Source organism: Phyllobates terribilis, unplaced genomic scaffold (assembly GCF_046119375.1).
Source record: "Phyllobates terribilis strain yellow unplaced genomic scaffold, ASM4611937v1 Scaffold_13__5_contigs__length_258822181, whole genome shotgun sequence".
Classification (NCBI taxonomy): Eukaryota; Metazoa; Chordata; class Amphibia; order Anura; family Dendrobatidae; genus Phyllobates; species Phyllobates terribilis.
This window is the reverse complement of record NW_027362773.1, coordinates 155,888,495-155,915,554: the sequence shown is the minus strand read 5'-3', so window position 1 is coordinate 155,915,554 and position 27,060 is coordinate 155,888,495. Positions and strand designations below refer to the sequence as shown.

At 49.2% G+C, this 27,060-nt stretch overlaps 1 protein-coding gene across 11 annotated transcripts in view; it reads right to left on the bottom strand.

Annotated features, from left to right (window-relative positions):
* The window catches only part of SHANK2 (SH3 and multiple ankyrin repeat domains 2), a 693,215-nt gene that overhangs the window by 276,790 nt on the left and 389,365 nt on the right, over positions 1-27,060 (bottom strand). Inside the window, exon 1 of one of the 11 annotated variants that reach the window (XM_073658804.1) lies at positions 17,500-17,700. The exons of the other annotated variants lie outside the window; for them this stretch is intronic. Within the exon in view, the coding sequence (XP_073514905.1) occupies positions 17,500-17,536 (37 nt within the window). The 5' untranslated portion in view covers positions 17,537-17,700. Of the gene's footprint in view, positions 1-17,499; positions 17,701-27,060 lie in introns of those variants that run through there. 11 annotated transcript variants of the gene reach the window in all.

Here is a 27,060-nt window from a genome sequence, read left to right as displayed (position 1 = left end):
AGGTGGTTCTGCCTGAGCCTGAGCAGGACCTGACGAACATCCCTCCAGTGAGTGAGAAGATCCGGAGAGAAGACCAGGATGTCGTCCAGGTACACCACTACGCAGGAGTAGAGAAGGTCCCGGAAGATGTCATTGACCAACTCTTGAAAGACGGCGGGAGCGTTACAGAGACTGAAGGGCATTACCAGGTATTCATAGTGGCCGTCCCGGGTGTTGAATGCCGTCTTCCATTCATCCCCCTGACGGATACAGACCAGGTTATACGCCCCACGGAGGTCCAGCTTGGTGAAGATTCTAGCCCCCCTCAGACGGTCAAATAATTCCGGAATGAGCGGAAGGGGGTATTTATTCTTCACCGTGATCTGGTTAAGGCCTCTATAGTCTATACAGGGACGGAGTGAGCCGTCCTTCTTTTTGACGAAGAAGAAGCCTGCTCCCGCCGGGGAGGTCGATTTCCGGATAAATCCCCGGGCCAGATTCTCCTCAATATATTCAGACATGGACCGGGTCTCAGCAGCGGACAAAGGGTAAATACGCCCACGGGGAGGAGTAGCCCCGGGCATCAGGTCGATTGGGCAGTCGTATGGTCTATGAGGGGGTAATGTCTCTGTCTCCTTTTTATTAAAGACGTCCGCATAAGACCAATAGGGAACCGGAAGACCTGGTAGATTGGCTGGGGTAGGAGAAGGACGGACAGGATGGACGGGAACTAAACAAGTCTTATGGCAGTCCTGTCCCCAGCGAAGGACTTCTCCGGTCTGCCAATCAAGCACGGGTGCATGTTTCTGAAGCCAAGGTAGGCCTAGCAAGAGGGCGTGAGAGAGTCCAGACAGAACATGAAAGAAGATGCTCTCTGAGTGCAGCATTCCCACCTTCAGGGTTATGGATTTGGTGAAGAGTTGGATGGGATGTGGTAAGAGGCCCCCATCTACGGCAGCGACAGACAAGGGTACAGCTAGAGGTTTGGTGGGAATGCGGTATTTCTCTACCAGGGACTGAGAAATGAGATTTCAGGCAGCTCCAGAGTCAAGTTGGGCTAGTTCAAAATAACGGTTCTCCCCGCAGATGATAGAGACCGACAGCAACAGAGATGGAGAGGGTTTACTCTTTTCTAGGACGACCTCTCTGAGCGATCCTAGACACAGGCGTTTCCCGACCTCTCCGGGCAGGAACGGATCCGGTGCTCCTTACTGCCACAGTAGAAGCAGCTCCCCTCGGCTCGGCGTAACTCTTGACGGATCTTGACCATCTTGGTCTGGTCGACCTGCATAGGCTCGGGTGAGTGCGCCTGGGGTGTAACGGGAGAAGTGACGGGTTTCTGGAAGGTAGGGGCTAGACGTGGAAACCTCCTCTCACGGGTGACCTCTTTGGCGCGCTCTTGGAACCGGATGTCTATCGGGGTGACAAGAGTTATTAAGTCGTCGAGAGTGGTAGGAATGTCCCGACCGGCGAGTTCATCTTTAATACGGCCGGACAGACCCTCCCAAAAGACAGACACCAGGGTGTCGTTATCCCAGGCCAGCTCCGAAGCAAGGGTACAGAACCGTATGGCATATTGGCCCACAGTGAGATTTCCTTGACGGAGGCGTAGCAGAGATGATGCGGATGAGGTCTTCCGTCCTGGTTCATCGAAGACTTTCCGGAAAGCCGTGAGAAAGGCTGGCAGGTCGGACACCAGGGGGTCTCCTCTCTCCCATAGAGGATTTAGCCAAGCCAGTGCCTCTCCCGTGAGATGGGACATGATGAAGGCTACTTTGGCTCGGTCGGTGGAAAACTGGTGTGCCAACAGTTCGAAATGCAGAGTGCACTGGTTAATGAAGCCCCGTGCCTGGCTGGGATCTCCGCCAAAACGAGGAGGAGCGGAGAGGCGGGGACCGGGAAGAGATGCCATGGTGTTGATGGGCTGCGGCGGTGCCGGGGTAGTAAGTGTGCGTGTGGAGGCAGCTCCCGAAGAGGTAGACAATGAGTCCAGGCGGGAGTTAACACTACGCAGATGACTCAGGATGGACTCCTGTTGGGACCTCTGACGGGAAAGTTCATGACACAAGTCCGAGAGCGAGGGAGCTTGGGTGCCACCGGGTTCCATGGCCCGAGCAAACTGTAATGGGTCTGGGAGGTGGAACCTCTGAGCAACGATACAAAGGGGCAGTCCTTGTAAGGAAGCGGGTGGCTCCCAGGGTAGGCGGGCAGGTAGTCACGGCAAGTGACGGGGACAGTCTCTGGGTAGAAAGGGCAGGAGGTCACGGCAAGTGACGGGGACAGTCTCTGGGTAGAAAGAGCAGGAGATCACGGCAAGTGACGGGGACAGTCTCTGGGTAGAAGGGCAGGAGATCACGGCAAGTGACAGGGACAGTCTCTGGGTAGAAGGGCAGGAGGTCACGGCAAGTGACGGGAACAGTCTCTTGACAGGCGGGTGGTCACGGCAAGTGACGGCTAAGCCTCCAGATAGGCTTGCAGGCGGGTAGCAGGTGGACGCTCCCAGGTGAGCGGGCAAGAGTCTCTGGACAGGCAGGTGGTCACAGCAAGTGATGGCTAAGCCTCCAGGTAGACTAGCAGGCAGGTAGCAGGTGGACGCTCCCAGGTGAGCGGGTAAGAGTCTCTGGACAGGCAGGTGGTCACAGCACGTGACGGCAGAGCCTCCAGGTAGGCTAGCAGGCAGGTAGCAGATGAGCGCTCCCAGGTGAGCGGGCAATCAGATCCATAGACAGACTGGCAGGGCTGGTAGGCAGACTGTCGGACCGCAGGAATGCAAGTAGATAGACAAGTATCAGGCAGGTATCAAGTAGGAATCTGGCAGGTAACTGGCAGGTATCTGGTAACGGGACCTGAGGGCTGAAGCAGAGTGATAGGCTATGCAACAACATTGCTCGGGCACCTCCATTTTGGAGGAGGTGCCTTATATATGGTGAGATCCTCCTTAGGACGGCGCGCGCGGCCCCTTTAAGAGCGGGGGAGCGCGCGCGCGCCCTAAGCACAGTGGCCGGGAAGCAGCGCGCGCTGCCAGCAGAGCGGGAGGAAGACGCCGGGCACGGAGCGGAGAGGTGAGGGGAACAGCGTCCCTGCCTAGCAGGAGGCAGGGACGCCGACGCTACAGGCATCCCCCTGTGCGTCTAACACTTCACCCTCCAGTTCAGGATATAATGCCGAAATGACTACCCCCTTCTGTAATATCGTGGCAGGGTTCTCATGGTCATCTCCACCAGGGAAGCTCCGAGACAAAGCATCAGCCTTGACATTTTTGACCCCTGGACGAAAAGTGACAACAAAATTGAACCTAGTAAAAAACAAGGCCCATCTGGCTTGCCTAGGGTTGAGACGTTTAGCTGACTGGAGAAATGACAGGTTCTTATGGTCAGTAATAACAGTAATAGGATGGACAGCCCCCTCCAACCAATGTCGCCATTCCTCGAACACCAATTTGATCGCCAAAAGTTCCCTATTACCCACGTCATAATTTCTCTCAGCAGAAGACAATTTTTTTTAGAAAAGAAGGCGCACGAACACCATTTACCAGGGGATGGACCCTGAGACAACACAGCCCCAACCCCGACATCCGACGCATCAACCTCCACAATAAAGAGTTGAGAAACATCAGGTTGACTGAGTATAGGTGCAGTGGCAAAATGATTCTTTAAGGAAGAAAAAGCCTGGAGGAAAGCATCCGACCATTTGGAAAAATCAGACCCCTTCTTAGTCATGTCAGTAAGGGGTTTCACTATAACAGAGTAATTTTGGATGAATTTCCTGTTAAAATTAGTTAAGCCCAGAAAACGTTGTAGAGCCTTCAGGTTCTCGGGACGTTCCCAGTCAAGGGCTGCACGGATCTTCTCCGGATCCATTTGAAAACCCGAAGATGACAACAAGTACCCCAAAAACTGCACTTCCAGAACAGAGAAAACACATTTTTCTAGTTTGGCATAAAGTGTGTTATCCCTTAATATCTGGAGCACCTGCTTAACATGCCCCCGATGAGTCTCAAAATCAGGTGAGTAAACCAAAATATCGTCCAGATAGACCACCACGAACCTCCCCAACAAATGATGGAAAATGTCACTTATGAAATGCTGGAATACTGCAGGTGCATTGGTCAAACCAAAAGGCATAACCAGAACCCTCTCTGATTCTAATCAGGTTGTAGGCTCCCCTTAAATCCAACTTGGAGAATACCTTAGCTCCCACAACCTGGCTGAACAAATCAGGAATCAGAGGAAGAGGGTATGGATCACGGATGGTAATTTGATTTAATTCCCAGAAATCTAAACAGGGACGTAGACCGCCATCTTTTTTTTTTCACAAAGAAGAACCCTGCCGCCACGGGCGAAGATGAGGGTCTGATATGTCCCTTCTCCAGACTTTCCGCAATGAAATCCTTCATGGCTTGTCTCTCAGGGCCAGAAAGATTATACAGTCTGGACTTTGGTAGTTTAGCTCCGGGGGTCAGGTTAATAGGACAGTCATAAGCACGATGAGGAGGCAATTCCTGACACCCCCACTCAGAAAAAAACATCCTCAAAACCAGACAGAGAAGCAGGTAATATTTCCGTAGAGACAGTAGCAAGGGAAATATCTAAACAGTTCTCATGGCAGTAATCTCCCCATGCAATAATCTCCCTGGTTTGCCAATCCACCAACGGATTATGTTTAACAAGCCAAGGAATACCCAAAACAATAGGTGTGGGAAGATTGTCCAGGACATAGCAAGGGATTATTTCACAATGAACTGATCCCACCCTCAGTTTTACATTATGTACAATCTGAGTAAATGCTTTCTGTACAAGTGGTGCCGAGTCGATCACGAAAATGGAAATAGGTTTATCTAAAGTACAGCAAACAAGACCATGAGTTTTCACAAATTCAGCATTCACCATTCTGACTCCGGTTCCACTATCAACAAACACAGACATTTTCTTGGTTTTGCTCTCTAGCACCACCTCAGCTGTCAGGACAAAGTGGGAACTGCAGTTTGGCCCCAAATGCACCCCTTGTTTATCCAACTCCAGACTACCAAGAGTTAATGGTGTCTCCTTTTGTTTAGGAATTGAAGGACAGGTCCCAACAAAATGTCCCTTTTTCCCCACAAAAAAAAACGGATGCCTTTTTTCTCGCAAATCTCCGGGGAGATGTATGATGCAGAGACACCCCCCCAACTGCATTGGTCCCTCCACCTCCCCCAGTACTGATTCACCTCCAGACCGCTCCCCTGGCAGAGGTACACAACCCTGAGAAGAAGGCCCCGGAGAAGGTGGTCTCACCCGTCTATCCCGAAGGCGTCTATCAAGACGTATGGCCAAAGACATGGCAGCCTCCAAGGACTGAGGCATTTCATATACGGCCAAGGCATCTTTCAACCTTTCAGTAAGCCCCTCACAAAATTGGCTTCTAAGGGCTGAGTCATTCCATTTAGAAACCGTCGCCCATCTACGGAATTCAGAACTGTACGTCTCCACTGACCGATTTCCCTGCTGAAGGCGACGTACCCTAGACTCAGCCACGGCGACTCGGTCAGGGTCTTCATAGATGAGGGCCAGAGCCCCGAAAAACCCCTCCACAGACTGAAGACAAACAGGATCCTGCAGTAAAGAAAACCCCCACGATTGAGGATCTCCCTGCAGTAGGGAGATCACAATACCAACAAGTTGCTCCTCATTTCTGGAGGAATAGGGGCGAAGTTTAAAATCCAGTTTGCAGGCCTCCTTGAATACAAAAAACTTGTCCCTACCTCCAGAAAACCTGTCCGGGAGGGCAACCTTGGGTTCAGACTGGACAGGCCTACCTGCAGAGACCCCCATATTGGCAACCTGTAGCCGCTGATGCTGCTGTACCTTACCGCGGAGGTCATTCACCTCCAGAGACAGACTGCGCAGCCGCCCAAAAACACACAAAGAAAAAAGACAACAAAATTTCAGTTTTCTTTCCTTTTCAAAACGTGCTCGGCCGGCGATAATGTCACGCCAGGTTTGGGAAAGACTTAGTGGGGGGTTTTTCTGCATTTTTTTCATTTGCAGATGTTGGCACTTTTTTGTGCAGTTTTTGATGCATACATTTTTGGTGTTAAGACTTTTTGAACTCAACAGGGAAAAACTGCAGTAAAAATGCTTAAAGATGTGACATGCTGAATTTTAATTAAAAAAAATAACTCATAAGTCAAAGACTGAAAGGGAAAAAAAAAAGTGTTTTGCTGTTACTTTAAAACACTTTTTTCTGCAAAAAAAAAAAAATGAATAGAAAATAGGTATCTAAAAAGTTATGTCATTTCTTGATGATGTCACGCCAGGTATGGGAAAGACTTAGTGCAACACAAAGGGAATAGGGAAGGAAGCCCAAACTCTAGGGAAAGGGGAGACCTCCTAGTCTGGTCTAGTGTCACCCTGTCTCAACTACCGTCTCTATATTGGCCGCACGCATGCCTCGCCCTGACTTTCTCTGGTGTATGGCTAAGGCTAGGGACGGGAGGAGATGAGCACTAGTCGATCTCCACTAAACTCTATAGACAACAAGGGTAGACAAACAGGGGAGGGGATTGCTTAGCTTTAGATGACTACAGACAAATGCGCACACGGCCTCAAGCTCCAGAGAGGACAAAGTACTGCCCTTGCTAAAGCCTTACAAGTAGTAATGAATATCGCCGGCACCTCCCTCTCATACACCCATGCCAGGGAGCTAATTAGCCAGAGGGAGGTAGCCACTGGGTCCTAGAGACAGCCAGCCTCTAAGAAGATGTCTAATGCCAAACGTAGAGATCTCCTGCAACCAACTGCAGGGCGACTGTCTGTCACCTCTGACACACCCGTGACAGATGAGCATTTAATAATAGGGGGAAAAAAGCATGCATTTTATGGCAATTTTGATATTTGTATTTTTGGCTACTAGACTTTATAGATAAAACTAATTTAACCTTGGTCAAAAATGGAAAAAAACGCAGCAATGCTCAGTACACACGTGAGATTATTAAAATAAGTCTTTCCGGCAGTTCAGTTAGAAAGGTAATAAATAATGATTGAAAATTGAAATAAAATTGTGAATGGAAAACAGCTTGCAAAGAACTAGCCTATTCTTAACAGCGAGCCATAAGAAGCTAGCCATTTTGCAGGGAATAGCTGCTGTGACTTTTAGGAAGTGGCCTCTTATTGGGCGAAATCTAAATGTGTGACGGAGCCTGCGCTGGTGTTATGATAGAAGAGGAGTTCTCCAGAATAATCCAACATAGATGGACCTCTGCCTCTACTCCTACAGGATGACGATGCAGAGGGCGATCCGATGTTTTGACGCATCGCACTTGTACTGAAACTACGGTCGTCTGCACTTAAGAGTGATTTCACGCATTGTAGATCTTGATACAGAAACTTCTGCAATCATCTAAAACCCATTTACCTGCACATGTGGATTATATGTGGATTTTCCTCAAAGCATCTGCAGTAAAAATCCGCACATATTACATATGGATTTGTTTCAGAGTTTACTTTATGCAGCGCAAATAGTGTATCTACAGATTTAAAAATCCACCAGTTTCATCCAAGCGTACAAATACATTACAGTTTGTAGAGGGGCTCGTGCGGATGTCTGATGGCACGTGTGCACGGTCTCCTAGCTAGTCTGGGTACTGTGCCTTTTATCTTTTTAGTGCCATTAAGAGGTATCCCATAGACCTTGTTCATACGTGTAAAAATACTTCTTTATTTCTTCTGTGTACAGACCAAAATATGCAATAGCAACCTGCTCTGATTAATGGAATTTTTGTTGCCTTTTCTAATGTTTTTTGGTACAAAATTAAAGCAGCATTTTTTTTGTGCAGAAATGTTAGAAATCTGAACTTAAAACCATAACTGCATTTTTTCTTTTACATGCATTTTTAAGGTTCCGCATAGAAATCGACAAGGGAAGGAAATCCACCCCAAAATCTGCCCAATAAATGCACAGTTCACCGGCAGCCTTAAATACACAGCGGGCCGGAGTTTTCATGAAATCACATCCACTTTGTTAAATGCACTGTTGAAATCTGCAGAAAAAAAATGCTGGATTTATGCGATGTGGGAACATGTCTTTAGGCTGCACTACCTGGTTAATCAGCACCGAGCTGACTATGGTTGTCCTCGCCTTGCTAATAAGCATTAACTCTATTATTATTACCTTTTTCCTAAATGAAAAGCACACTGTTGGCATCTAAATATCCACTACATGCGTAGTTTTCTACCACATGCAAACTAATTGACTATTTGATAATGAACCATATATTTGTATACAAAATTTGCTCAGAGACCCCATTTAAGTTGGGGATTCTCTCTGGAAATCCCCGGTGAAGGATTGATAGCTTGTGCTTATGAAGGAGCTGGAGAGGGGACGGGACCCGGCCACCAGCTTCCAGTGCCATCACGTTATATATAGAAGCGCACATCCTCTGCGTGCGGCGTGCCAATGACAGCTCAGTACGGATGGCACCGGTTATAAATACACAGATGTGCAATAACGCTTCCTTCACATTTCATGTGGAACAATAGAGAAGTCACCGGAGCCGGACTTGGAGGCCTAGAAGCACCTATGCCGGCCATTGCACAGATAGGGAGGCAACAGGGATTCTGCAGTCCTAAAAAAGGAATATGCAAGTAGTCCCGGGAAGGTGGCGATTATGGTCGCTTCTCTCTCCTTTCCTAGTTGGTAGCAAAAAACTGTTCAGGAGAGAGGAATAGGCAAAGGGTTATGGGAAAGGGAGACACATACACCAAGCCTATCTCTCCTGAGTGGCAAAACAGTCACCATAAGGCTGGGCCTACATGGCAATTTTGGCCACGATTCAAGTATCGTGCATAATTCTAATGTGAACAAGATTGGGGCTCCTTCTCCATTTTGGCAGTAGAAAGGCTTCAGATTTGCATCACAACGTTCACGCAGAGTTGTTGTTTTTTTTTTTTACGTGAATCAGCTTCAAAATCCACCTTAAACTCCGTCTGGGAATGACATCTCTGAAATCTGCATTGTACATTGGCCGGATACAGATTGAAAATTTGCACCGGAGGACAATTTGCTGCAGCAATTTGTCTTATCCACGCTGCTGATACTCATTATCTGCTCCGTGTGAACATCCCTTAATGAGGTCCATTTTGATCTTTGCCATAGGAGCCTGGGGGATAAACTAGTACATAAATTATATCCCGTGCTCCCATCCCTTCCAGAACCTCTTCAAAGAGACCCTGTCACCAAAACAGGCCTCTCCCGTCACAACTAATTACAGGGTGCAATTATGTCGCGTAAACCGCCTTGTGAAGGGTCGATCAGGAGGATGAAAAGTCGCGTCCTAAACAGTAAGAAAAGTACGTGGACTCTAGTTAACATTGGCAGATTAATGGGCATCACTTTAGGTATGGGTGCTCCGAATAATAGAAACAGCCTCTTTGGAGAAGAGGAACCCGAACCCCATCCCCTTCCTATTAATGAAAAAGGCCGCACATGTAAGAAAGTGTCCTTAGGAAAGCACCATTGTGCAAGATGGTGCGACAGACGCTGGTGATCCTCCAGATGGGAGGACTGAGATATCCAACACTTTCAATAACAACCAGCTACACATGGCACATACACAGACAGAGCGACGTACAAGAGTCAATGTCAACAATTAGTGGAATGGGTGTTGTCTAAAAGATGGCAGGGCACAGCCGGGGCCCTTCTTCATGTCATGTTTATGGTGTATGTTTAGCTGGTGCACCAGGAAAGCTCTGGATGTGCACACTACACATGTCCATAGGCGTGCATTACCATACGAAGGAGAGAAATGTCCTTTTATACCCTGTATGGCTGGTATACATCAGTCTAGCAGATTTTCTTCTGTCACAGGTGCCGAGGTTCTTCTCTGTCCATGCTCGGTGTTGTCCTGCTCTCCTATTTTGCCGGTTGGAAATGCCCTTGTTTCCAGCTTTAGGGGCTGCATAGGTAAAGTATCCATATAGAGTGGGATATCCAGCCATGCCTCCAACATATATATGCCTATCTTGTATGTGCGGAGGTATTTCCCACCCACCCCCAGCAGTATAGCTCTGTACTAATGTACAGACTCCACATGCAGACGACAACTATTTATCACATAAATCATTTGCATGTGAAAAGCCCTGGGGGGCTGGTTAATAGGATTGCAGCATAAATACCTTTTCATCATTTTTTTTTTTGCTTTTGTGTCCCTCTATGTGCTACTGAAAGGAAAAGGGGGCTGCTCTGAACAGAATCAGTCTCCTTCCCCCTCTGGCAGTTGACACCACAGTCCCTTCTTACTTCCTCGGCAGGAGTCTTCTCGGCTATACTGCCGTGTTACCACAGAGCCCCCGCTACTTCCATTGGATGATCAGAGGATCACTATGCAGAGACTTGAGGAGAGTGAAGGAGCATGTGTGACCATCAGCACTTCGCTCATAAGCTTTACATTGCTATACACTGTTAACACCAGGTGGCGCTACACTATAACTTCAGGAATCTTCACTGGTGTTATTTCAGTATCATGCACAATTTTTGTGATCTCTTCAGTGATTGAGATATTATTTAGTGCTGGAGCCTTATTATATTTGCACATTTGTCTTGCTTTACCTTTGCAGCATCTGCATACGGCACAATGGCTGACTCACTTTGCTGTGCTGTAATTCATCATCCACCTTACTTCTGAGGGTAAGGCCAGAGATTAAATGAGCCACAGCGGCCACAAATTGACTACTTAACAAGCAATCGCGTGATTTTGTCCAAAACTGGACGCACTGTGCGGCTTTACACTCAGGTTGGGGTCAGCAGGGATACAGCCCGTGTCTCACCTGTAGAGAAGCCACTTCCCAAATGTTGCAGCGCTTACCCGCAGCATTGCAGAGGTGTGCTTATGGCCAATCGCCACCTGGTTTCTGCACAGCTGTGTGGCCATTAACAATAAGCAAACTTGTCAGCGGTTCATTTTTAATGAAGAAATGGAAAATCGCTACGACATTTACAAAGTGGCTTCTCAACAGATGCACCCAGGACACTAACTAGACGTCAGCCAAACGTCACCCAGGACACTAACTAGACGTCGGCCAAACGTCACCCAGGACACTAACTAGACGTCGGCCAAACGTCACCCAGGACACTAACTAGACGTCGGCCAAACGTCACCCAGGACACTAACTAGACGTCGGCCAAACGTCACCCAGGACACTAACTAGACGTCGGCCAAACGTCACCCAGGACACTAACTAGACGTCGGCCAAACGTCACCCAGGACACTAACTAGACGTCGGCCAAACGTCACCCAGGACACTAACTAGACGTCGCCCAAACGTCACGTGTGACCCCCAACCTCAACCTGAGACCATGTTCCCATTTAGCATAAATGTTGTATTTTTTTCAGCTGCTTTTTTTTTGTTGTGTGATTTCATGAAGACTAATTACCGCTCTATGTGTAAAGATGCTGTAGAACTGAGGGTTATTGTTTGTTCTCATATGTTTCTATGAGGATTCTGGAAAAAAAAAAAAGCTTGAAAAAAAAAAAACAAACACACAAATTTGTTTTGAGTGCAAAATCCCAAAGTTTCTGAATGGAAAAAAAAATTCACGCTGCTTTAAATTTGCACCAAAAAAAAAAGCAAAAAAAAAAAAAAAAAACCTGCCAAATGGAATAAACATAACAGATTGATTTGTATATTTTAGTGTGGATAACTGCTAAAAAAAAATGCTGCGGGGGAAAGAAGCGACAATTTTTTGCACATGGGAATTTAGCCATAAAAAGAAGCCATCATTAACCATCTAGGAATGACAACATTCCCAAAACATCATCTTTATGGATCTCCGAGAGTGTAACACATTTCTCATGGAAGACGTCCTAGGGAAAGAGACAAATCGTTCTACAGAACGGACATGAAATCTGCTGTCTCATCAGTTCTGCACAATGTGGGCTAATGTCTTATTCTGTAAAAAGCAAAACGTATATACCCAAGCCGTGCACATGAACCACAGAGGCGGCCGCCATGGGGCCTGAGGTGATGAATATTGTAATGAAAGGTAAGGCATAGTAGGAGACCACTGCCGAGCCTTTAAGGCAGACTGGTTGCTAGGTATGAGCATCCCTTTGTCTTAATTGACAACACTGTGGAGAGACAGACTGGCATTGAGCTGATGGCCATTCCCTCTGCTCTGAGCAGGAGCTTTAGGATCACCAAACTAATTGCTGGTTAGAATAGAAAAATACAACTTTACACATATAGTACCTTCCTTACTGCAAATGGTCATTTGACCACTGGGAAAATCAACTTTGTTTCTTTATGCAGATGAGGCTGATAGTGCACTGAGGGCGGGCCAATTGTCAGCAAGTGCATAGATCACCCCATTTATTTGACTCGCCCCCTGGGCCGTGGGGCACGCGGATCCGGGCGATAGGGGAACGATGGGGGTAGTAGTGGAGGCGCCCGGTCCCGCGGCTCAGGGTGGTCAGACCAATGGTAGCCTGCTACGTACTGACGATAAAGTCCGACTACGCCACCCGTGGAATGCAGTTATTAGGAACCGCCGCTGCAAGGCAGTCCGCTGGGGCCGATGACGTGTGCAGCTGGGATGGTGTGACTCCCCACGGGAAGAGTGCGGCCCCAGGGCAGTGTAGTGGATGGTGGGAGTGATGGTGGTGAGAGTCCCAGTACCGGTAGTGCTGGAGGCGAGAAGGAGCACACAGACAACAAGTTACAGTCCAGGGTCTTTACTCACAGTTCATTTGTTCCGGGTCACTTCTGTCAGCAGTGACCGCCCGAGCCGTGCTGCGTCCACCAGGTGTGGGGCTCGGTCAACTCCCAAGCAGTTCAGGAGCATGGCACAGGACCCCCTTTAATCCTTTCTCTGGCCTGCCTCACCAGTGACCCACTTTTGTCCAGCTGCCGCGGACTTGTGCGGTTAAACGTGGGCCCCGTCCTCCGCTGTCCTATATGGTGCCTTCCTAGCAGGTTTGATGAGGTGTCGCACCAATAGATGATCACGACGACCGGTCTTTGGCTGAGGGTTGTTTCTCCTCCACCAACTTGGTATCCGGTACCCTTAATCTGCCTGACCCTTCACCCTGGATTCTCGTGGGTTCTTAGGGTCCCTTCCACCTTCTTGTTCCTGAGCCCTTCTGTTTCTCTGTCTCTTCTTCTCCCTTTTCGTTCCTTCCTGTTTCTTTCTGTTCCGTTCTCTTGGAGCTGAGATGAGCCAAAATCCCAGCTCCCCTTCACCTCCTCCTCGGCCTCTCACTAGGCCCTCCTGGAGTAGAGCTCCTACAGAGCCTCTACTCAGTCTTCTCCTTTCTGGACAGAACTGAACTTCTCTTCTCTCTTAGAGCTAAGATGGTGCCCACCTTTTATACATCCCTCTGACCATGAGCCCAGGTGACCAGCAACCAATGGGCTCCTACCTACGCTCAGGAACCAACCCCTATCTGCCCCTACAGCACTGGGTGTTCCACCCCCCTCTCCACTCCAGACAGGGACATAGTCGGTCGTGCCTGCATTACTGTCTAGTGGGAGCACCGTTGAGCTGTCCCTCGGAAATGGGGTGTGTGTGCTGTATGCAGCTAACTGAGCCCTGGTCCACACTCCATCCTTACCCGGGAGTGGAATATCACACCTCTGGTCTGAGGTGCAATACCCCTGTAGCGGCCGAACCCTCGGGGCGCTACATATTCCTATCTGAGCTTGATTCCGGGCACAAAACAGACTCCAATCAATTCCATGGCGATGGTGCTAAGGCGGAAATAATGTGGAGGATCGGTGGACTTGCACCATCCTCAGAGCACTGATCCTCCACATTAGCCCCAGTCTAGTGCCAACCCCGTGGACCTCGCTGGTGTCTGGAAATGAAGTGAATCTCGTTGAACTAACCAGCAATTGTCCCGCCCTCAATGCACTTACAACATCATTTACATAAACATTCAAAGTTGATTTTCTCAATGATAAAATACCCATTTGCCTTTACTTCTCCGCTCAACAATGTAATTAGTTTGGTGACCCCAAAGCACTCGACAGATCCCCTCTGACTGCAGTGATATCCACCATAGGGGTTCTACTCAATGCAATATCTCTGAGCGGCTGGAGAATGGAAATGCTAAAAAAGCATGACCATATGCACGGCAATGTAAAAACGACTCGGTGTTCAGATGTTCTGGCTTCAAAGCTTCCTCTAAGTTGGAAGGGAAAAAATATATAAAAATCACCAGAAAATTCACCACCGGTGTGCTCTTGCAACAAACTGTGCTTGAAAAACACAAAGTGTTTGCCCAAGTTTGAAAGACGTTGTGTGCATATACAATAAAGACGGGTCCAGAATTCTCCAGCCTCCTGACAAAAACACAACAGCCATATTATGAGGCTACAAGTTCAGGTCAGGCGACCCACAACCAGTCCATGCATCGCAGTCCGTACTAGGACCGCGTCACATAGATGAGTGAATCCGCCCATACACCCGTCCAGGAGTCCGCTCTGCAAACAGAACGGAAATCACGCTCATCTAAACTGACCATTATAAAAAATTGAAGCTGGACTTTCCTTCATTTAGGACAAGGATTCAGTTTGCTGATCTGACTTTGTATCTTAATGCCCTAGCAAATGCAAAGTGGCTAGTTGGCAACTTCCTACGCCATCACCTGGGGCACATCTGCACTTCTCGGATGTCATGCAACATCAGAAGATTTTGTGTCATCCAATGCGATATTGTAGCGCCCCGAGGGTTCGGCCGCTACAGGGGTATTGCACCTCAAACCAGAGGTGTGATATTCCACTCCCGGGTAAGGATGGAGTGTGGACCAAGACTCAGTAAGCTGCATGCATCACACACACCCCATTTCCGAGGGACAGCTCAACGGTGCTCCCACTAGACAGAAGTGCAGGCACGACAGACCATGTCCCTGGCTGGAGTGGGGAGGGGGGAGGAAAACCCAGTGATGTAGGAGCAGGAGGGGATGGTCTCTGGGCATAGGCAGGAGCCCATTGGTTGCAAGTCACCTGGGCTCATACACAGAGAGGGAGGTATATAAGGTGGGCACCATCTTAGGACAGTAGTCAGTTCGGTGAGAGAAGGAGCTCAGCCAGAGAGGGCTGACAGGGAGCTGTGGCTCAGTCTGGGCCCAGCTCCACGAGGCAGGCCTGGAGTGGAGGCCAGAAACAGCAGAGAGGACAGGACCAGCAGAGAGGAACAGAAAGGAGAGGAAGAAAGGAACGGAACATTAAGAGAGGCCCAGAGACACTAAGGCAGAAGGAACCCCAAAGGCCCAGGAGATTGTGGGTTGGCAGAACAGGGTACCGGATCCCAAGTTGGTGGAGGCGACTAATCCTCAGCCAAGGACCGGCGGTCGTGATCACATCTTGGTGCGACCCCTCACTACACCTACTAGAAAGGCACATCACATAGGGTCAGGGAAGTGGACATCCAACATCCCAAGAGAAGGCCCGAGGCAGCTGGACAAAAGTAGTGTCACTGGTGGTGCACGGCCAGGGCAAGGAATAGAAGGGAGAGGGAGTCCTGTGCCACACTCTGGAATTGCCTGGGGGTTGACCGAGCCCCTTGCCTGGTGGACGCAGCACGGCTTGGGCAGTCACTACCGGTACCGAAGTGATTTGGAATATAAAGAACTGTGAGTAAAGCCTTTGAACTGCAATCCCACATCTCTGTGCTTCATCGCCGCGCCAGCACTACTAGTGCTGGGACGCTCGCACCATCACTCCCACCATCTACTACACTGCCCTGGGGCTGCACTCTTCCCGTGGGGAGTCACACTACCTCAGCTGCACACACCATCGGCCCCAGCGGTCTGCCTTGCAGCGGCGGTCCGCGCTGACCGCAATCCACGGGTGGCGTAGTCGGACATTAACCCATAAAAGCCCCCACAAAAGACCGCCAATGGCCTGACCACCCTGAGCCACGGGACCGGGTCACCGCCACGGATACTACAACCCCCAGGAGCCCGGTTCCGGGTGCCCCTCGGCCCAGGGGGCGAGACAATATCACACGGCGATATTAGAGGAGTTTGTTCGGTCACTTGCCAAACTGACCAGCTCAGTCCTGCAGTATCTGTGGTTATATGCATAGTATCATCTAAACAATATAAAAAACACATAAACTGATAATAATTCTGTGCAAATACAGGACAAGGTTTCAGTTCACCTTCCTAAATGCCAAGCACCAGTCATCATTAGTCATAAAATGGGGACAAGGACGACCGGCACTTGAGGGATTTGTGAGGCGGTGACCTTCAGAGCCGCTATTATTTTGAGCCTGGAAGGCAGAATTATAGAAAGGGATGCCAGTGATATTACAAGGGGCTGGTATCTGATGGCACAGTGGGTACAGGGCGCAGCCACCCAGTGGTGCGGGATATGTACGGCTACGTGTGCAGCTCGCTGGCACTATGTCTTGCAGTGATGGCATGTAATATGTGGAATAATTAGACACCACAGGAGACGGATGACTAATGGTTCATCAAGACCACTTTGCTTCTAAGTGATTAATTAGAGTTTTGCTATGCCCAAACAAATGAAGATGGGGAAAAAAAAAAAACTTTCAAAAAATTCTATATAAATCATGTTTCAGTCTAATTTAATTCCCGCTCGTATCATGTAAATCAATCACCACTCGCTCCTACAACATGAGAGACATCGGAGAAGGTTGGATCTCTGCCAGATCAGCTAAAAGATACCCTGAAATGTCACAGATATCAGAATAATCCAACTACCAGATACTACGGCGCTGCTGTGGAACTACAAGTACAAGCAAGCAGATGTCGAAACCACCTCTTGGCATCAGCTGATTATCACTCGGTGGTGCCATTATAATCTCAAGATGTCGTCAGATATTTGCCGAACTGTTGTAGAACTGCAAGTCTCAGCATGCTGCCATTAACCTTAGGCTGTCATTCAATCCTTCATTGAAAATTAGTGGAACTACAGATCCCAGCAATCGATTAACCTGTGGAACGGAGGTGTCCTCCATAAGTCGTCAGATGATGAGGAGCAATTGTTGGACTACGGGTTCCAGCAATATGTTATGGGGGACCTTATTTGAATCAGCTTATGAAACCAGTTGCCATAGAGCTGTCGTAGAACTACAGGTCCCAGCAAGCAAATATTAACCTTGTCTCATTATAATGTATCAGGCAGAGAGCAAATTGGGTACAAAGCAATTATGGAACTACTGGTCCCAGCGAATCTTGATCAAACACTACCATGCAGGTTGCAGGTACAAATGGTGGGAGGTGTAGTTCCGCAGTAAAATTCTATGATATTCTATTAATTTGGAGTCTCGGCATCTGTGAGGTTAATGTGCGGCTTCTCACATATAGACGCCAGGTCTCCCCCCTCCATCACGCATTATTCCAACTTCCATTCAGAAAAAAACGAGCCTACACCACATCTCGCTGCTGCTCTGTCCTTCTGTTCTTCACCATCCCAAAAACTATCCAAAAGGGATGAGTCCATATGAAGTTTAATAAGTGTAAACCCCAGCAGTCGGGGGAACAGCTCCCACTCCCACCCAGCAGGTGCCTCTTACCTTCCTTCTTAGTGAATGCACTGAACAAAGACTTCATCTTCCTGGGAGTGAAGCGGAGATGTGCCAAGCACCCTGAGAGTGACGCGGAGTCAGGACTACTATCCCATCAGTTTCAGCTGCCTGCAGCCTACATTGAGGAGCAAGTTCCTGGGAAGTGTGGAAGAGCGAGCATTGCTGGGAATGTAGAACCCAGGACTCTGGTGACGAGCCCACCCCATATCCCGTCTGTCAGCTGGGGAACGGCTGCGCGCAGACTGGAGACGCTCAAACATCTTGCGATCTTTCGCAGAGTGAGTCATGTGAGCAGCTCGGGTCTGGTCCTCTGCTATTGTAAGGATTGTATTTAATGAAGAATCGGGAACGGCTTAGAGCGATGGGAAAGTGTCGTACAATTAGGATGCCATTGTGCAGACTGAAGATACCAGATGGCAGCAGGGGAAGCCGCGTGCCACCACGGCAGGAACGGGACAGTTGTTTGGAAATTTCTAACATCCACACCAAAATGACTGCACACGCCGTGAATTTGTGGCAGAAATTTCTGAATGGTTTTTGGTGGATGGATTTCTGCAAGTCGCATTCAGATGAATGGGAAGAGTTCCAGGAATTTCTGCATCAAATCTGCAGCGTGTGAACTCACACCGTAAGCCTAATGATGGTCACTGTGGGAAAATGACCCACCCTCGTCACCTGGTTGGTGACTAGTGGGAAATGCAGAGCTGGCCCAGAAATTACAACCGGATGATTTACTGGCTCGCAAAGAGGGGGTGAAAAAAGTACTTTTGAAATCTATTAAAATGCATCTGAGCAAAGAACTTCTAAATATATGTGAATTTTCTTGCAGCGAAATTACTGCGCACACTTCTGCGACAGTCCTATCATTTAATGGTGCCTTCGGGAAACCATGCGATTCCTGCAGAAATGATGCAACTGGAAATGGTTTTCAGTCGCAATAAATGCGCCGCATGTAAATTCCACAGCAGCAAAATATAGGTTGCTTATTTTCTCAGAGGAACACAAATCCAAGGCAGAAAATCCACCTGTGGGACCGTATCCCGATCCCCCTATTTGAATGGAGTGGTGGTCGAGCACAAGCACTGTCACTCCATTCAATGTCTAGTACTAAGTTATTTCTATCAGTCGCATACATTTTGAATGAAGTGACAGTGTCCATGCTCGAACTTTTGCAAGTCCTGTAAAAAGCTCTGTAGGACTTTTTTACCCCCGTTCCAAAAATCAAACACAAAACAGATCCCATTCAAATTTTTGACTCAAGTGACCCCACTTTTGTGATTGGTGGGTGTCCCAGTGACGGGAGATTGAGGTCCAGAACAAGACACCACTCACACCATAATAGAGTATTCAAAAGTGGAATTTATATTCCAGACAACCATTAGGGATTGTTCAGAAGGGCATATTTTTGGTATGTATGCTTTTCATGTGCCGAACAAGCTGCACACAAACAGACAGGTACAATGCAAGTATATACTAGATCTGATGACCATTTTTTACATGTGGACGGATGGTCCCGTGCGCAGAGCCCCAAGAGAAAGCACACGTGAGCAAAGCCCCAAGAGAAAGGACCCGTGCACAGAGCCCCAAGAGAAAGGTCCCATGCGCAAAGCCCCAAGAGAAAGGACCCGTGCGCATAGCCCCAAGAGAAAGGACCAGTGCGCAAAGCCCCAAGAGAAAGGACCCATGCGCAGAGCCCCAAGAGAAAGGACCCGTGCGCAGAGCCCTAAGAGAAAGGACCCGTGCACAGAGCCCCAAGAGAAAGGACACATGCGAAGAGTCCCAAGAGAAAGGACATGTACGCAGAGCCCCAAGAGAAAGGACAAGTGCGCAAAGCCCCAAGAGAAAGGTATGTGTGCAGAGCCCCAAGAGAAATGTCCCGTGTACAGAGCCCCAAGAGAAATGTCCCGTGTACAGAGCCCCAAGAGAAATGTCCCATGTACAGAGCCCCAAGAGAAAGGACTCGTGCACAGAGCCCCAAGAGAAAGGACCCGTGCACAGAGCCCCAAGAGAAAGGACCCGTGCACAGAGCCTCAAGAGAAAGGTCCCGTGCACAGAGCCCCAAGAGAAAGGACCCGTGCACAGAGCCCCAAGAGAAATGTCCCATGTACAGAGCCCCAAGAGAAAGGTCCAGTGCGCGGAGCCCCAAGAGAATGGTCCTGTGCACAGAGCCCCAAGAGAAAGGTCCCGTGCACAGAGCCCCAAGAGAATGGACCCGTGCACAGAGCCCCAAGAGAAAGGACCCGTGCACAGAGCCCCAAGAGAAAGGTCCCGTGCACAGAGCCCCAAGAGAAAGGACACATGCGCAGAGCCCCAATAGAAAGGAAATGTGAGCAAAGCCCCAAGAAAAAGAACACATGAGCAAAGCCCCAAGAGAAAGGACCCATGCACAGAGCCCTAAGAGGTATGTGTGCAGAGCCCCAAGAAAAAGGTATGTGTCCAGAGTCCCAAGAGAAAGGTCCCGTGCACAGAGCCCCAAGAGAAAGGTCCCGTGCACAGAGCCCCAAGAGAAAGGACCCGTGCACAGAGCCCCAAGAGAAAGGACCCGTGCACAGAGCCCCAAGAGAAAGGACACGTACACAGAGCCCCAAGAGAAAGGACATGTGCGAGGAGCCCCAATAGAAAGGACACGTGAGCAAAGCCCCAAGAGAATGGACACGTGGGCAAAGCCCCAAGAGAAAGGACCTGTGCGCAGAGCCCCAAGAGAAAGGTCCCATGCGCAAAGCCCCAAGAGAAAGGACCCGTGCGCAGAGCCCCAAGAGAAAGGACCCATGCGCAAAGCCCCAAGAGAAAGGACCCGTGCGCATAGCCCCAAGAGAAAGGACCCGTGCGCAGAGCCCCAAGAGAAAGGACCCGTGCGCAGAGCCCCAAGAGAAAGGACCCGTGCGCCGAGCCCCAAGAGAAAGGACCCGTGCGCAGAGCCCCAAGAGAAAGGACCCGTGCACAGAGCCCCAAGAGAAAGGTCCCGTGCACAGAGCCCCAAGAGAAAGGACCCGTGCACAGAGCCCCAAGAGAAAGGACACGTGCGCAGAGCCCCAAGAGAAAGGACAAGTGCGCAAAGCCCCAAGAGAAAGGTATGTGTGCGGAGCCTCAAGAGAAATGTCCCGTGTACAGAGCCCCAAGAGAAATGTCCCGTGTACAGAGCCCCAAGAGAAAGGACTCGTGCACAGAGCCCCAAGAGAAAGGTCCCGTGCACAGAGCCCCAAGAGAAAGGACTCGTGCACAGAGCCCCAAGAGAAAGGTCCCGTGCACAGAGCCCCAAGAGAAAGGACCCGTGCACAGAGCCCCAAGAGAAATGTCCCATGTACAGAGCCCCAAGAGAAAAGTCCAGTGCGCAGAGCCCCAAGAGAAAGGTCCCGTGCACAGAGCCCCAAGAGAAAGGACCCGTGCACAGAGCCCCAAGAGAAAGGACCCGTGCACAGAGCCCCAAGAGAAAGGACCCGTGCACAGAGCCCCAAGAGAAAGGTCCCGTGCACAGAGCCCCAAGAGAAAGGACACATGCGCAGAGCCCCAATAGAAAGGACACGTGAGCAAAGCCCCAAGAGAAAGGACCCATGCACAGAGCCCCAAGAGAAAGGTATGTGTGCAGAGCCCCAAGAAAAAGGTATGTGTCCAGAGCCCCAAGAGAAAGGTCCCGTGCACAGAGCCCCAAGAGAATGGACCCGTGCACAGAGCCCCAAGAGAAAGGACCCGTGCACAGAGTCCCAAGAGAAAGGTATGTGTGCAGAGCCCCAAGAGAAAGGACCCGTGCACAGAGCCCCAAGAGAAAGGACCCGTGCACAGAGTCCCAAGAGAAAGGTATGTGTGCAGAGCCCCAAGAGAAAGGACCCGTGCACAGAGCCCCAAGAGAAAGGACCCGTGCACAGAGCCCCAAGAGAAAGGACACGTACACAGAGCCCCAAGAGAAAGGACATGTGCGAGGAGCCCCAATAGAAAGGACACGTGAGCAAAGCCCCAAGAGAAAGGACCCGTGCACAGAGCCCCAAGAGAAAGGACCCGTGCACAGAGCCCCAAGAGAAAGGACACGTACACAGAGCCCCAAGAGAAAGGACATGTGCGAGGAGCCCCAATAGAAAGGACACGTGAGCAAAGCCCCAAGAGAAAGAACACGTGAGCAAAGCCCCAAGAGAAAGGACCCATGCACAGAGCCCCAAGAGAAAGGTATGTGTGCAGAGCCCCAAGAAAAAGGTATGTGTCCAGAGCCCCAAGAGAAAGGTCCCGTGCACAGAGCCCCAAGAGAAAGGACCCGTGCACAGAGCCCCAAGAGAAAGGACCCGTGCACAGAGCCCCAAGAGAAAGGACACGTGCACAGAGCCCCAAGAGAAAGGACCCGTGCACAGAGCCCCAAGAGAAAGGACACGTACACAGAGCCCCAAGAGAAAGGACATGTGCGAGGAGCCAAAATAGAAAGGACACGTGAGCAAAGCCCCAAGAGAAAGGACCCGTGCGCAGAGCCCCAAGAGAAAGGACCCGTGCGCAGAGCCCCAAGAGAAAGGACCCGTGCGCAGAGCCCCAAGAGAAAGGACCCGTGCGCAGAGCCCCAAGAGAAAGGACCCGTGCGCAGAGCCCCAAGAGAAAGGATCTGTGCGAAGAGCCTCAAGAGCAAGAGAAAGGACACATGCGAAGAGTCCCAAGAGAAAGGACATGTACGCAGAGCCCCAAGAGAAAGGACACGTGCGCAAAGCCCCAAGAGAAAAGTCCCGTGCACAGAGCCCCAAGAGAAAGTACCCGTGCACAGAGCCCCAAGAGAAAGGACACGTGCGCAGAGCCCCAAGAGAAAAGTCCCGTGCACAGAGCCCCAAGAGAAAGGACCCGTGCACAGAGCCCCAAGAGAAAGGACCCGTGCACAGAGCCCCAAGAGAAAGGACCTGTGCACAGAGCCTCAAGAGAAAGGACCCGTGCACAGAGCCCCAAGAGAAAGGACCCGTGCACAGAGCCCCAAGAGAAATGTCCCATGTACAGAGCCCCAAGAGAAAGGTCCAGTGCGCAGAGCCCCAAGAGAAAGGACCAGTGCGCAAAGCCCCAAGAGAAAGGACCCGTGCGCAGAGCCCCAAGAGAAAGGACCAGTGCGCAAAGCCCCAAGAGAAAGGACCCGTGCACAGAGCCCCAAGAGAAAGGACCAGTGCACAGAGCCTCAAGAGAAAGGTCCCGTGCACAGAGCCCCAAGAGAAATGTCCCATGTACAGAGCCCCAAGAGAAAGGTCCAGTGCGCAGAGCCCCAAGAGAAAGGACCAGTGCGCAAAGCCCCAAGAGAAAGGACCCGTGCGCAGAGCCCCAAGAGAAAGGACCAGTGCGCAAAGCCCCAAGAGAAAGGACCCGTGCGCAGAGCCCCAAGAGAAAGGACCAGTGCGCAAAGCCCCAAGAGAAAGGACCAGTGCGCAAAGCCCCAAGAGAAAGGACCCGTGCGCAGAGCCCCAAGAGAAAGGACCAGTGCGCAAAGCCCCAAGAGAAAGGACCAGTGCGCAAAGCCCCAAGAGAAAGGACCCGTGCGCAGAGCCCCAAGAGAAAGGATCTGTGCGAAGAGCCTCAAGAGCAAGAGAAAGGACACATGCGAAGAGTCCCAAGAGAAAGGACATGTACGCAGAGCCCCAAGAGAAAGGACAAGTGCGCAAAGCCCCAAGAGAAAGGACCAGTGCGCAAAGCCCCAAGAGAAAGGACCCGTGCGCAGAGCCCCAAGAGAAAGGACCAGTGCGCAAAGCCCCAAGAGAAAGGACCAGTGCGCAAAGCCCCAAGAGAAAGGACCCGTGCGCAGAGCCCCAAGAGAAAGGATCTGTGCGAAGAGCCTCAAGAGCAAGAGAAAGGACACATGCGAAGAGTCCCAAGAGAAAGGACATGTACGCAGAGCCCCAAGAGAAAGGATATGTGCGCAGAGCCTAAGAAAACGGAGGTCCCCTTTTACCTTAATGCAGTACAGAGATGTAAAGCCCCCATAATGAGGTAGATTTCTTCAATCCCACATAACCACGATAAAAATTCACGGGAATAAGTAAAAACTCATGGCATCACCGATTTCCACATCCTGCATTTATTTTTGTATAAAATAAGAAAAAGAGATCCCCAAGTAGAAGTTGAAAAGATTGGCTTGGCGTATGGCCATCCTGTGCAGCAACACAATGCCGCGTATCTGCGTGAAGACATTTCCGTACAGTAAAATTAACTGCAAGTTACACAAATGTACAGACTTGACCTACATTTCTACATAAAAAGGATCAGGCGGCAATTATCTCCCCCACAGTAATTATGATAAAATGCAGCAAGAAGGTGGGAAACAGGAAATTATTTATAAGCAAACAAGCCATCAGATGAGGATGTCAGAAAGTGCGACTGATATAACACGGGCACGCGGGGAAACCCAGCCTGCGCCCGACTCATCCTTACACCGAATGAACGTCTCCAAACCGATTAATCACAGAAGATTTCTGATTTGTCCAAGATGGCGGAAAATGAATTATTCCAACTGCGACAAAGGAAGGGAAGTATTTGCATATTAAGAGAGATGTCCACGGCTTTACTTCTCATATACCACCGCAGCAGAGAAAAGCCCCTGCAGACCATATGCCACGTATATCGTGTCACAAACTGTCGAGTTCGGCTGACATTACAGCTTATATATTCTTTCATGGTCTTTGTTATTTCTTTATAATGGGGAAAAGCAGTGGCGTTACTCGCGTACCTGAAATTGAATCGGCCTCCATGAACGATTTGGTCTCAGAGCTGCAACTTTTATGCCTCAAGGCCACTGGAGGTTTTAGGGTTCAGGTAACTGTTCATGTTGCTGGAGTTTGTCTTCGTGGAGAACTCAATGGCGGCATGCAAAAGTTTCTAGATACGTCTGTTCTTTAATATACAGACCACCCCCTAACAATCTGTGACAAAAGATACAGACATTAATGCCATTAATGTAACATACCGGACCTCAGTACCCCAGATGGTGAGCCTGGCCACAACCTCTGACTGTGCGCGCACGCTACATACTCCCCTTACTGAGACTATAATCTGCAAGTGGTTATTCCAGCCACCTAAATAATTGACTTTGGACTCCCCATAATTAGCCTGAGAAGAGGAGTATTGTCACACAAGGTTATATTTCTCCTGCAGCAAGCTTTGCAGAAGAAATAAGAAAAGGCCCAGAGCTTCATGCAGTTAACAGTTCATTGCCAGTGGATCCTCATTAAGAAAAGAGGTTGTCCAAATTGGTCTAAAAAAAAAAAGAGTTTGCACGTCTTGGCATCCTCGGGTACAGATTGTGGTTCAAGGCTAAATGCCGCGCTGCACCTGTACTTGCAACTGGTTAGAAAAGAAAGTCTGGATGCAATTAGCAGTAATTTACTGACCACAGCGGCGATCTCGTCTTGTACGTGTTAGCATCACCAATAATTGGCCGCGGTGGTCATAAGTATACATGTCACTGCAGGAAGAGACACCAAAGGGACCACCGAAGCCGGAAGAGTTCTCAACATAGATCTTCAGGTGCGCACCACTCCTCAACTTCCCGGCTCCTGATGATTGACAGTTTGGACCAGCAGCAAGGCCAAGATGCTGGACAGTAACTCTGCACCTGATGCTGCGGCACTGGAGGAGCTTGCGGAGAGTGCGTTTGGCCGGATCCAGTCAGCTTCAGAGCAGCGCTTGCAAGCTCTATAGCAAACACCTTCTAAGTGCTGCATTGCTAGCCTAAGAGACTGCTTATTCTTTGCCTGACTGTCTACAGAGGTGGCCGGTAAGCTTAGAAACCAGCTGTAAACTACAACATGAACAATCACTCCGATGTTGAAAACGGTAAGGATTATTAATAACAAGTAAATTGCAGTCAGCTCTTTTTTAAAATCAGAGTGCGATTTTACCTATTTGTAAGGTTGAGAATAACCTTTGGGACACGTTCAGTTTTTGGTCAGTATTTTACATCAGTATTTGTAAGCCAAAACCAGGAGTGGGTGAAAAATGCAGTGTTCCCTTTAAACTCCCAGATCACCTGCACTCCGCAGTAAGGCCGGATTCACATATATGTTTTTGCTGCCTGAGTCCGGACGGCAATGCACGGATTGGATGTGGCTCTCCTGGCCTATCTAGACAGCCTCATATCTGTCTATGAAGATGTCTAGTTCTAGTTCGGATGAGGAGACCGGCTGCCGGCCCATGCATCACTCGGTCAGTACTCTGAAAGACAAGGAGGTCTGAGTGCGGCCTCTTTCTCTTGTAACATCAGCGACGTCTTATGCCTTCCATTTCTGGGTAACAAAATGTCCCTCACAAAAGACATGAACATCTTCAGGAGCAATATATATTTTTTTCTTAAATGTATATATTTTAGGTTAAAAACATTTTTTAGAATGGAGTTGGATTACGTGTGGAATTGGGTTTCATTTTGCACCAATCTGTCTTTTATAGCTCTGTGCTGCTCTGTCTGTTGCTGGCTACAGACTGAACTGAGAATCGGTCAGTGAGCTCATTCTGATGGGGAGTTTGTAACTTTTTTTTTTTTTCCCCCACAACAAATCAATCCGCTGACAGTTTCTCAAAAGACAGATAATGGAGTTACAAACTCCCTGTCACAACCAACTCAATGATGCCTTATACCCATCAGATCGACGATTCCATCGAAATTTTACTCACTTATATAGCGCCATTACTTCCCCAGTGCAGTAAAGACAGCATCATCTCTGTCCCCACAGGGACTCACAATCTACATTCACTATCAGTTTGTCTTATCTGGATCTGGAAGAAACTCAGGCAAAGACGTAAACACGGGGAGAACATACAAACTCCTTGCAGATGTTGTCCTTGGTAGGATTTTAACCAAGGACTCCAGCACTTCAAAGCAAATGTGCTAACCACTGAGCCACCGTGCAGTGCTAACTACTGAGCCACCAAGCTTCATCAAATGAGTATGGGCACTATTTAGTATTCAGAAAAGCTAGGACAAAATCAATGCTAACCACTGAGCCACCATGCAGTGCTAACCACTGAGCCACCATGCAGTGCTAACCACTGAGCCACCGTGTAGTGCTAACCACTGAGCCACCAAGCTTCATCTAATGAGTATGGGCACTATTAAGCATTCAGAAAAGCTAGGACAAAACTGGACAGAGTCAGACATGTCATTTGTAACAGCAATTCTATAGTGACACATTCTTTTCAGCAAAATGTCCCCGACCCAAACATCCAAACAGGGATATTTGTTTGCTGATGATAAAGTCATGTAATTTCCTTACTATTCATAATGCTGTAATAACAGCCCATGGTCATACCATTAGGCTGTCACATTACTAATAACGCCTAGCAGTCACACAATATACGAGGAATATACAAAATCTCCAAAGCCCTTGAGTGAAAAATCCACTTTCCTGATTTTTCCAGCATGAGGACAGCAGGTAACGCGCTCATTTACATAGATGCCTTTAATCTGGATGTACACATTTTAATGATTGGCGCTTAAAAAGATCACAGATGTACGTAGGAGGAACATTCACAGAAGCCATCTCCAGCATACAGCGTGCTAGCACACTATCCTAATGGATGAGCCGAGCATTCACACACCAAAATATGTGCATC